Source organism: Rhinolophus hipposideros, assembly GCF_964194185.1.
Source record: "Rhinolophus hipposideros genome assembly, chromosome: 23".
Classification (NCBI taxonomy): Eukaryota; Metazoa; Chordata; class Mammalia; order Chiroptera; family Rhinolophidae; genus Rhinolophus; species Rhinolophus hipposideros.
In genome coordinates this window covers 31594631-31607782 of record NC_138069.1, presented here as the reverse complement: position 1 = coordinate 31607782, position 13152 = coordinate 31594631, and the positions used below count along the sequence as shown (strand labels likewise).

Here is a 13152-nt window from a genome sequence, read left to right as displayed (position 1 = left end):
CATTATCTGGAAAAATAAATATGTTAACAACAACAACAAATATTGGATGAATCTAACCTTTTTAATATTTTGGATATTGTCAGTAAGTTAGACACTTTTATTTTGTTGAAAACTATTGCATTGTGACAGAAATAGCTTATCCTCTAAATTTTCGAAATTCTAGCTTTTTTAGTATAAAATATGTGTTTTAACTTTAGTTGAACATGAATAAAATGGTTGCCTCTAATCTTAGTGTCACATAACATACAAAAAATAATAATAAAAGTTCACATGAGTACCATATTTCTTAGAATCTTGAGCTAGAACAAAACTGAATTTTTAAAAAAGATTAAACTATACTGCTTTCCCTACCCCCTAGTTACTTACACTTTAAAAGTTGCACAAAATGTCACAACATTTAGTTCACTCTCCCCATTCCCCCCTCGATCCCCCCCGCCCAGCACTTAGTTTTCCACCTTTATTTATTATATTTTGATGTAAAGAAACAAAAAATCAAGATCCTAAGCTAATTCCCAGGGAGCCCAAACCATCTTGCCAGATGCGTACATATGCAACCCCGTTACCTTACTTAGTTAGAGATGTGTATATCTTAAAACTGAGATCTTTTGCAATACTTCGGCTAAAGAAAATCTAAAAGGCATAAAAAATCCAAAATTTGGAAAATTATGAAAATAAGGGGAAAATCAGCTTTGAAGCATAGATTGTTTGTTAAATAATATACTACTGCTAAAATACTTGGAGAGAAACCCCAGTTACATTCCAGTTACAGATACTTATCTGATACTGTCAATTAAGTAAAATCTAAAAACAAACAAAAGCCCCCAAATCTATAATACTTACAGGAAAAAGAAGAAAATATTAACTAAATACCTGTTAAGGGTCTAGTAGGGATGAATAAAGTCCATTCTTTTACCTATATTCATTCCTACCTACCTATTTACTTATCTACTTTTCCTCCCACCCATCTGGGTTTGTCACATGATAAATACACATTAATCTATTTTCCTTTGCTTCTTTATGTATATGGTTTGATGATAAAATCTTTAAGAGGTATTCATCATCCTACATATTATTTATTGACATTAAACTTAAGACAGAATTTAGAATTTTTAACAATTTCATGAAATACCATTAGCAGGGAGAGAGAGGGTGCAAAGTTCTGTATTTTGTTTAATGTCGCTTAACCAAAATCTCATACCTTTGGCACTATCCTGGTTGAGCTCCATTTAAAAATGGTTTCACCCTAATGTGTTTTTCAAGGAGTGAAATAAAATTGTTTATAGAAGAAAAGGTCTTTTATAAGCTAGATGCATGAGAATGAACCTGTGAAGATGGTAAACTCTCAGCTAGGTGGCATGTCTCAGACGATAAACTGTCTGACATCACCCTGGCTCACCCTGGAATTTTGTCATATCATCAATAAAGTGTAGCCTGCATGTGTGATGGGGCAAACAGGAAGGAAACAATGTCACTGGAAGGGCATTATTTGTCATTAAAAACCCAAAATCTTCCTTCAGAATAAAATGTTGGATCTGTTTGAGTTGTTTTTCTCCCTCTCCCAGAGTGCAGGGCAAGCCCCTGTGATGGCGGCTGAACTACAACCAGATGGGTGCCTTTGAAAGGGAGTATCATTTCATTTTTTAGGAAGCTGGAGAAAATTCATGTTTCTGTATTTTATTATAGTCACAGTCAATAAGGAAAAACCTTGGGAAAATGAATTTTCTCAGAAAGTTTTTGGTTTGTTCCTGATTGAAAATGAAAAGAGGAATCTTGATTCATTGAGCACCTGAGCCTACCATCCTCGTAACACAGATCCCTCTCCTTTACCAGTTTCTCTGACATTTTCTTTCTTGTCGTTCTTTCTGGCTTTTACTTTCTTCCTTTCCCCAATCATTTCCTTCTTCTATACTTCTATATGTGCTTTACAAGAAAAGCCTTTCAAAAACATTCTTCAGCCCCTGGCTACAAGAAAGAAGTAGCCTCTCCACCTTGCCCTCAAAGAAAGTTTAAATGAGAATGAATTCTACAACTACTGAGAATTTTGATTTTGATTTTCTGGCTACTGATTATATCAATTCAAGTCTATTTAAAGATTTCTTCATTAATTTTGTACTTTAAAATATGAATACAGTAAACTTATTTTTCTCTTTGCATTCCTGAATAGAGTATATTAAATCATTAGAATTCCATACATTCTATTGCTTTTTATCTTCTGTATCTCAATCAATCAATCAATAAATCAATAAATAAATAAAAGAAAAAAAGAAAAGAAAGAAAAAATCCAGGATACCTTCTTTTTTATATTATCCTTTTATTTTCATTTTCTCAGGATTGCTCTTGGCTGTGAAAAGGTAGCCTTTTAAATAATGTTATAATATCTGCAAACTGATTTCTATCATCTGTATGAACCAAGTTATATATTTTGTTTCCTAGTTATTGGACCCAAGGTGTATGTCTCCAGAGATTAATGCTAAATCTTCTGATGCAGTGTGTGTTTCTGAAAAAGAGGTCATGATGAATTTGCACATACAAGAATTTCTTACATTAGTCTCAAGTCTCAGCTTATCACATTTTTGTATTTTCTGAGGACATTTGGAACAAAATATCCCTGCCTTCTGCACAATGTTGTTATTTTTAAAAAAGCAGACTTTTGTCATAATGAAGAAGAGAGTGGGTCCCTGTCTCTTGCAAGAGTAGGTTATCCCAGCTGTGATCATAAGCCTACTAAGAGGAAACTTTTACCCCTGATAAACTAATGATAATCTTTCAAGTATTTCTTCTACGTGCTCTTTTCATCTGTTAAAAAAATAAATAAAAAGTACATTTTTGCAATGGAGATCTACTTGAATGCATGTCATACTTATCAGAAATCTGTGGTAAAGAAATGGAATTAAACAATTCTACAGAGAAATACATATTAGTTCATTTCAATTTATAGAACCCAGAAATAATGGTGTTAATATTTTTTTCTAATTCTGAAGCTAGTTATGTTTTTTAAAAATCTAAAAACTATGTTTAATATTTTAAGATGTAGTTGTCAAAAGATAGATATTCTCAAAATGTATTTAAAATGTTAATGACTCTGGAGATATATGTAATAAGTGAATACCATTATATCCCTTAAGGCTAAAAAATGCATTCCAAAAAAAGTAGTAAAAATTAAGTTAGTCAGTATTGAAGCTTTTTTGTAAATGTCATATTCATCAGATTGAATTGCAGTAATTCACAGGAGACATACAATAGAAAGAGAGGAAAATGTTTGATCTACTTTTTAAGTTGTTTTAATGTATATTATATCCTCAAAAATCACTGTTTCTAGGAATCATAAATATCAGAAAAATCATCTTTAGCAAAGATTAAAGCAATTCATTATTTTCAATTTTCCCCGATCCCTTGAATTTCCATTACTATAGCATATTTTATCTATTTCAATTAAAAAAAATATACCTTGACTTTATTTAGCCAGCTATCTCTGTTAATCAAATACATGCCTATTATTATTTGGGGGGATTCAATAGATAATAAAAGTAAATTCTACCAAAACAGTAATGTTACATTATGAATTAATATAGTTATTTCTGTTAATAAATCTATCATTATCTCAAGTCTTGAAAATCAGCTTTTCAATCTATTCTTAGTCTATATATACATCCTTAATATCTGTGGCTCTCCCAAGACCTAGGTATATAGATGAGGGGTAGGTAAAATGCTTCCTGCTTACACTATATTTGATTTATATGTATATATATATATATATATATATACATATATATATATATATATATATATATATATATATTAAAGAGTTATTATATATAATTAGGTGTAAGTGAGCAATCATGATCTTGTTACCAGTACTCTAAAGAACAGCCACACCACTGATCATTAAAGGTGTGTGTGTGTGTGTGTGTGTGTGTGTAAAATTCTTTAAAAAACTGATAACTATGCACAGGGCTTACCGCAGACACTCATATTCACATGTTAACTATTAAATGGGAATTCTTAAACTAGAATAAAGACAAGTTTTTCTAGGTGTGTTGTAAAATTCTGCTGATTTTGTAAGGATTGATATAGAGTAGGAAGGAGAATAAGTTAAGAAATCAGATGCATGCTCCTTAGTACTTTAGAAAGTTTTGCTTTTTAGAAGTCATATCAGTGTCCTGACTGGGTCTTCTTTTTCTGCACTCCTCCCATACTTGCAGTCTTTCTCATTTATTTCAGATTTTATGACTCAAGAACAGTTTTTTCTGAAGCCAATTCAGATTTTTAGATATACACTGACATCAAATTAATACATCACATACACAATTATGCACTCCATTTTGTGAGCAATACGTTTTGTTCCTTAAGTCTTTTCCTAAGAAGGTAGTAAAGGAAAAACTAGGTGGAATAAAAACCTGACGGAATTTATATAGCATGTCCTAGAATGAATATTTATAATTGATAAGAAAGGACACCTAGTAAGATCTTTGACAGGTATTTGCGTCCTGTCTTGGACAAAGCAGTTCCCCTTAAACCTCTGAGACATTAATGGCGTTTAGCAGCCTCAAAAGAGATCTATGGTCCCCATCATGTGATTACACTACTCTACGTATTTAAAAATAATAATAATAAATTAACTCTAAACCTATGCTACCATTCAGTTTTCAAAGCAACATTTGAATTCTTATACTTCTTATTGTTTGTGTATCTTTACTGTCTAAATGAAGAAGAGATAACTTTCTTAATACTGCCATTTAATTGTAATTTAAATATTGCTATTAAATAGTTTCTACAAATGCTTTGGAGAAGGTGCAGCGTAAGCTATAGTTGGGAATCCTAGATTCTGACCTTGGTTTCCTGTGTGACTTTGAATGATAATTTATTTCCTTCATTCACTTGATTTACTCTGAGGACATTATTTTGTTTTGGCCTCATTAGTCTTTGTTTAACTAAATAAGTTAGGTTTATTATCTTATTCAAGAGTTATTCAAGTAAGTATGTAAGGTCTAACACTATTTACTCTTATTGTTATAAATATTGTATTAAGTGCTATCTTCTTCCTAAGTAAAAATTTATTAGTATAAGCCCTTTATTTTAGTTGGTTATCATTAAAATTTATTAGTATAACCAATTAACTATACCAATACAAAGAAAAAATACATTTTTACTGCAGAAAATAAGGGTTTAAGTACAAAAGCATGGTTTAAAAAAAAAACTATCTCATTTACCATTTATCTTAGAGGTGGTGGTAATCTAATGCATCATAGTGGATCAGTAAGTAGTATTTTGAAATAAATGTTTAGAGCAATAGATTCAGGGAAAGTCTACTTGAATTTAAGGCAGACATAGTATTGCTGAATGAAGTAGATGCAGTCATTGTTCTGGAAGGGAGGATATCGCCCCCATTTTTTCTCTGTCAAGTTAAAGTAACATATCTTTCATGTCATTATGAGAAGTTTGTATCTACCTTTTACTACATATGGGTATGTTCACGTAACTACCATGGTAAATAGAATTAACATGGAGGAATCTGTTAAAAATAGGATTAGTCGTTAAAATAAATACTGCTCTTCTTATTACTTTACCATTTATTCAGAAGGAAAGCCAGGCTTTCATAAGGGTTTAATATTGCTCTCTAAAATAAAAATAATAATGTGACCGACCTCCCAATCCTGGTCTTAGGCGATTGTCATAACCGTCCAGGAGTCGGTCCAAAATCCTCGTGAAGACAGTCGTATTGTCTTTAAGTTCATCTTGTAATGAGGGTTGTCCATTGCTGAAAAAGCATAAAGGGAGGTGAGAGCAACATTATACATTTCTACTAAAACCTTTTTTCCCCAAATAAAGCCTTCCCCAGATTCCCCCTCCTTCCTTTCTTTCAATCTTAATTTGAAAATTCCTTCTGGTTAAGTAAAAAAAAAAAATTTATATATATATATATATATATATATATATATATATATATATATATATATATAAATTCTGAACATTTTCTCATATTTGTTCTCACACGTGATAAGCTCTTTATTCTAATATTTCTAACTATGGAAAGAAAATTACAGGAAATAAGATCTGTCTCTTTACATTTGTAATTCTCAGCATGTACACAATGCTATAATGCATGTTTTCTGTTTTGCTTTTTTTTTTTTCTTTTCTGGGAAAGCAAGAACAGTAATGCATACTGTAAAAAAAAAAAAATCCAGGAAACTTTATCCAAAAAAAAAAAATATATATATATATATACACACATATATATATATATATATATGTGTATATATATATATATACATATATATATTTGTATATGTGTGTGTGTATGTATGAGCTACCAAAGTAATTAATAGTTTTATTTTCATTTAATTTAACATGTAGCAGAAGCCTAAGATTTCATCTACCAACATCCCTTCCTTTATCCATTTCATATGCATATAAATCTGTATTTTGCTTTTTTGATGTTCTCTCAAGATATTAAGATGAGAAAAGTAGATAAAACTTGATTTTTAGGATAATTACATTTTTACATCAGTGTGCAATTTCCATTCACCTTAAGGTTTATGAACCTATTTTTATAATTTGTCTATTTAAATCTCTAATTAATTGAATTTTTGTCATTTCTGGTCTTAGAAGTAAAAAATACCTTGAAAAAGATATGATTCAATATCCTTAACTTATGGTTTATTAAACTGTAGTACAGGATTAGTGTTTTCTTTAAGAAAATGCAGCTATTTGTGAGCAGAGCTTGAACTAGAACCCAGTTTTCTTCAGATTTTAGTTTAAAACTTTATTTCTAGTTATCTAGTTTATTTCTACTTATCTTTCTAGTTGAAGGTACAGTTTTTACCCCTTACCATTACTAGTCTTTGAGTTTCAACCACATAGTGACTACACTTCAAATAGTGTGTATTTCTGACATCAATCGCATTATTATCTATGCTCCTTGAATCATATTTTATATAATGATTAGGATGACACCTCCAAAATCCCGTGAGAGAAGAGTTTTCTATTTTAGGATGGATCACACTCACTGATTTATTTCAATGATAGCTCTGACCTTGAGTAAAAATAATGAATGTAGAGTATAAACTAAGAAACTGCACCAAATACCACTTTCATACTTTCTATTTTATATGCATTGGCTTCACTCTTGTGTGTTTATATTACTGATCAATCTAGAGAAAGAGTAACATTTAAAACCAAGCTTCACTAATTTGACAGGAGCAAGAAATATAACCCAAATATCACTTAAAAACAAATACTTCTGTTTAGGTAATTTATTTTATATCAGCGAAATGTAATGGTCATATTTTTCCTGATAAATTTTTATTTAATAAAATTATTATAACTAAAAACTATTCATGATATTAAATATATGAACTGTAACTATATTAAACAATTTTTCATTCTCCTAAATTAAACATCAATATCATGCAGATTGAGGGTTTACTTTCCTTCGGCAAAATGAAACATCTTAGTAGTTTTTGAAATCAAATTTTCAATGAGCTTTGTGTCTTCTAGGATGTCTCGTTAGTAGTTGACAGCAGTAAAGAAAAAACAATTTTATGAATGCAGTTATTTATAAAAAGTCTGTCACAAAACCAGCTGCCATACATGCATCTTTCAAGGATATCGGAAGGTCATCTTGATAAAGATGGAAAAAGAAATGTTAGCACACCTTAAGTTGTGAGGAAGGCCTGATGGAGTAGTTTAAGGAAGAAAGCAATAAAATAAAAAGGGGGAGAGGATGAGATGGGGTGACATGACAGAGCACAATTAGATTGTTAATATGATTCTTAGAATATAGAGTTACCTGTTATACTTGCCTGCATTCCCTTTGTTTTTACAGCTTATGTCAAATTCAGGAAATGCTTTTTTCCCCCCTGGTTTTATCTTATAAATTTTGTTTCCACCAATTGTTTGCATTAGAATACAAGTTCCAAGAGATATTTCCCCTCTCACAGAAAACCACTCTGCTATCCCAATTGTAATGGTAATTTTTTTTTAATGTGATTTTCTAATTAGGTTATTCTTCATCTTTACTTCTAATTTACTATGCCCAATTATAATTGTCAGAGAATAGCCCTAGGATATGTTTTTGATTTGCTATTAAATACCCATGCCAATGTAATGTTTCCTAAATTAAATATATAATTTGAAGAGAAATGTCAGTTACAGTACCTGATTTTGATTCCATATGAACCAGTATATAATAAAACACTGTGCACTAACTCCATCTACAGGTCATTACAATAGTAACACTTCATATAATTTTTCAAAAACAGTAAAAAAACATTTAACTCCTCAGATTAAGAGTATCTGGCAATAAAGCATTTCCTGTTCATCTGACAGTCATTATTTACCACACACAACAGCAAAAAATAAAAACAGACAACTTTTCAATTTAAAAAAATTTTCTTAAATTTGTATCTCCCCAGACTATTCCATCTCTCTGACTTAACTCATAAGGGTTCGCTTTCCATTATATTTTGACGAATCTTAGGTTTTTACATTATGTGTAAGACTTTCTTATGGGCCACAGGAGCAGGCTACACAAGAAATATACAGACAGATAAAGAAGAATCTGAACTATTTGGTCATTTATATTGTTGCTACTCTAATATGTTTATATGCTTGATTCGATCATTAGCAAATATTTTGAATACAGTTAAGTGTACTATTAAATTCCTCTTATAACTTGTTTCCATAGTAGTTATACTTAAATACAGAATTCAAATTTATATGATATTCTTAAATATTTCTCTGGCCTATTTTTTCCTCTACTGGTTATATAAATAATGTTTTCAAAACATAATATGTACAGGCATTTTAGAGACTTAATAACTTTCCAATTACAAATATTATTTTAAACTTTTACCTTCCATATAGTCACAAGTTACTCTGTGATTTTTACAATTGGCTAAAATTGTTCTTGTTGAAAAAGCGACTCACGTACTATGCAGACACAAATTGGGTAACTTTTCTACGAATTAGGAAACCGCAGGTTTTGTTCAGTTACAACTGAACAGTGAAAAGTTCAGTTTAAGACTTAAATGTTGATACATTAAACACTAATATATCCCTCAAAAAAAGCGTGCTAAGTGTATTCTAACTAACACAAGTAAGATGATTATTTTTCCACACTGCTCTTCGTTACTCTTAGCTGGAATTTTATTGCAGTTAAGTTTTTTGAATTCCCTTAGTCATGAATTCATCTAACGGCAATTTTCTTCCCCCTAAAAGAATAAATGAAAAGTTACAGAAATTCTCATGCAGATTTAAAAGAAAGTTTCCCACCTTCTTCCAGTCAGTGTGCTCAGAAGGAGGGTCCAGGCCCAAAGATAGTCAGAGAGACCCAGGCTTCTCTTCATCGCGGGCTTGTGCAGCTGAAAAGTAGAACAAGTGGAGATCAATGCCTCGTGTAGGAAACATCAGGTTCTAACCACTAGGGCTGACTGAGGCAGTTCAGATGAATGCTTTGAAGTCAGGAAATGACCTCACTGGGATATGACACCTCATTGGAAGCAATGGAAACCTGGACCATCGATTCTCCACTTTCCCTTCCATTTTTCCATTCAGAAATATACCAGTGTCTTAATTTTTCCTGTAAAAGAATGCAAGTTGCAATGCTTTCAAGTGACAGTATTGTTCAACATGAAAACCGAGTTGTTTTTTTCTCTAGGCTTTATACTTCCAATATAGTTTGCATTCCTCTCTCGTTTTTTTATTGTCTGAAAAATTTGACCTTTCTGATTTGAGTTTCCTCAACTGGACTGTGCATTGAAATTTCTAAGCCGGTGACTGTAACAGAGCCAGCATGTTTAGGGGCTGGATTTGGGTAGGTTAATAGCCTTGATGACTGAATTCATCTTTGCATTCTGGATGTACCTTGATTTCAGAAGCAAGTGTACTATTTTTTTTTTTTAAATAGGAAACACACTGTTGAATGTCGAAGTCGTGCTTGTATTTGCTGCCTGTGATTGCCTTGTTAAATATGCTCACTAATGTTTCTGTGAGGCTAAAGGACACACTTTATAGTCAAGCCATGTGCTCATCTCTCTCACACACACATACCAACACTCACATCAACACGCACAGACATGCCCACACATATCTTTTAAGCTCTCTTGAATTCTGCCAGGTTGCTGCTAGAAAATGTTTCATTCCAAACAGATAGAAGCTGGAGTGCTTTGCTTTGCATCAATAAGGGACTCTTTTTTCCCCCCCTTCTTTGGTAAAGTATAATCAATCACCATCTGATTGCTGAATTTAGACTTGGTACGGGGATGCTAGGGAAATGGAGGAGCGTGGAAAGCTTAGGGAAATTTTTAAAATTATAATATTATTTGTAAAGTCAGTTTTCAAAAACCAGTGCACCACTTGGTTAAACAGCAGACATGGTAACACTTTATTTAATGTGCTAAAATTCATTCCAGTCATAATATGAGAAATGTTCAAGGTATTTGTTAGCACTTTCCTGAATCTGTACTTCTCAGTAGGCTCAGTGATTCATGGATAGCAAGTCTTTTATAGCATATTTTCATTAAGCACTCTACAGTTTAATGTGGTATGCCTTTAAATACATCTACACAAATGCTTTCCACACTCTCTGGGATCATTTATATCAGTAAAAAACCATTACAAATAGGCATGTAGGCAATGAAACATAATTAATGTGTTTAGAATGAAATGGTCTAGATCTAGAGATAAGAACTGTGAGCTTCGTAGTTTTTACTTAATTTTTTTACTTATCTGTCTGGTTCTGACAGATAAGTTGCATATGACAAGAAATATTAGATAAATGTTATATTAAAATACTGCATCTAAACTGTACAATTATAATTCAACCTTTTATTATTAATCTTTGATGTCTGCTATGAAGGAAAAACAACTTCTCTTACCCTGGTTATATATCTGTTTTGAAATTTATTTGAAAAAGGCAATTCCTGAAGGAGTAAAAGAAACAAAACAAAACCCCAAGGCAAGGTACCACAGCTTTTTGTCTTCTGACATTTAAAAAAGAGAAAAACAAACCTCTCATGACACTTGAGTTGTTGAGTAAGAAAGTTTCTTGCAAATACAAACATAATAGTTTAAAAGAAACGCTAAGCTGCCTACTTAGCCCTTTCCACCTTCAACCTCCCCCCACCAAATACACACACTCTAAATACCCATGTCCCATGTAACCCCTATCAAATTGTAAGTGGAGTTTTTCATGTTTAGAATAGGAGAGACCCCTACACCAGAGGGCATTTCAGCAGCGTCCACTGAAAAGAAGAAAAAAGGCATTTTTGCAGCCAGCATGAGAGAGTGCCTTCCTTAGAATGGAACATTGAGACAGGTTTTCTGTCCCAGCGTTCTTAACTTTAGACGATGCCCACCATCGCCCCTCCCAACCTCATCCCAGCTCCTTCTTGGGGGGGGGGGAGGGAGACGGGAGATCAAAACAACAGGTCACCACCCACCCCGCGGAATAAATTCAAAGCTGCCTAAGAAAGGGGGAAAGAAAAGAGAGGCAGGGGGGGGAAATGCTCCTATATCGCTGCGGTTTTCAGCCTGAAAGAAAAGCATTCGTTGTTTCTACCTGCTGTGGGATCAGGCTCTTGTCCTGTTCCCTCTTTCCCATTTCTATACCATTCCTGTGGCTCCAGCTATGAAAAGCCACGTTCAAGGCTTTGTGTTGCGGTCAGAAGCCGCGCTTACCTTGGGCCCCCTCTGGGCACAGGATCGCTCAAGACCCGGGAAAAGTCTGCGAGAGAAAATCGTGGCGAGACTGGAGCCAGCGCGAGTCCGCGAGTCCGGGCGCGCCAGGAGCGGAGGGGCGTCCTCGCTCTGCCTCTCTCTCACTCACTGGGTCTGAGCCATCATGGGCTCTGCGTGCTCCTTTGCTGAAGATTTCACACCCAAATTTGCTGCCCAGTATCCAGTCTGCAGCTATACAACAAAAGATTTCTCTTTACCAAGACAGTAGTAATACGTCCCAGGGCAAACCGGATGTGAAATAGGCGGTGACTTCATGCCAGAGAGATTTTATTTTAGAAAGGAAGGTGGTACCAGCCTCTGGATCTGGAGACCAATCCGCCCATTTTTTATATGCAGCACAATTTAACTTGCACCGCTCTGGCCCTAATCCCCTTCTCTCTAGCTGCAGACTCAAATCCTTGTACAATCTGCTGCAAGCTTTCCCTTTTTGGAGGGTAGTATCGTGGGGGAGGGAAGGGTAGAAAGGGTTTAGAGACCTAGAACCTACACTCAGAATTTTTTCACACTTTCAATTTATGAGCACGCTGTTTTAAGGTGTGCCCACTAAAAACAAGACTGATCAGAATAATGGCTCCACCTTTGATCAAATATTTAGCCACTGCATGCATATGAATAGATGAAAGCCATGGAACGAGGAGATGCAGGGCTACACATGTGGAGAGCGTGCTCTCTCTCCTCCCGCCTGCCTCTCTCACATGCACTCCCACACACGTCTGAGTCCCTGCGTCTTGCAGAGTCACGAATGATCAGGAACGACAGGGGAGAGTTCTGGCCAGTAAGGAAGTGGCCACCGGGTTTTAGAGAGTCGTTAGCACTTTTCACACACAGGTTGTGAGCGCTTTCCACCCAGCCTCAGCCTGTAGCTTAGAGGACAGTGAGAACGTACTCCGAATGGAATCGAGTTTTTAACCTTTAGAGGCAAGTGTTTGTGTGTTTATGTCACCATGGAGAAAACACAGGCTTTTTTAAACAGGAATTCTGCTGGGTTCCTAGGACCAGGAGTATTTAACTTGAAATAAATCACCCAGATCATTTCTAGGTTTGAGAGTCTTATCTCCATTTCCGGAATCATTCCCTTGCCTCGAACTCCATCATCCTCAGGATTAGGAAAATGGGAGAGAGGGAGGAGAAAAAAATGAACAGAAAGATTTTTAGAAGTCAGGATCAGATCGTCTTCTACTTTTTTTTTTTTTTCTTCTTCCCTCTTCTGTTACCCTCCCTGGTGGCTCTCCACCCACGAATAATTATACACTTAGGGAAAGAGGGTATGTTTTAATATCAGTCTAACTAAATTTGCAAGGAATCAGGGACGACTGTAGTTGTTTTCTCGGATTTTGTGAATGGGTGTTTGTAAGAGAGAGGAGATATCTTAGTTGCTGTCTTCCTAGGATAGCTCACTCAAATGACCTAAAG

The 13152-nt window shown here is 34.1% G+C and overlaps 1 protein-coding gene across 1 annotated transcript in view; it reads right to left on the bottom strand.

The window, feature by feature from the left end:
* GABRA1 (gamma-aminobutyric acid type A receptor subunit alpha1) overlaps positions 1–12454 on the bottom strand; it is a 52924-nt gene extending 40470 nt beyond the window's left edge. The window contains exons 1-3 of the mRNA XM_081036110.1: positions 11680–12454; positions 9274–9362; positions 5646–5758 (exon numbers count right to left, since the gene is read on the bottom strand). Of these exons, the coding sequence (XP_080892236.1) occupies positions 5646–5758; positions 9274–9347 (187 nt within the window). The 5' untranslated portion in view covers positions 9348–9362; positions 11680–12454. The remainder of the gene's footprint in view (positions 1–5645; positions 5759–9273; positions 9363–11679) is intronic.
* Between the last annotated feature and the right edge of the window lie 698 nt (positions 12455–13152).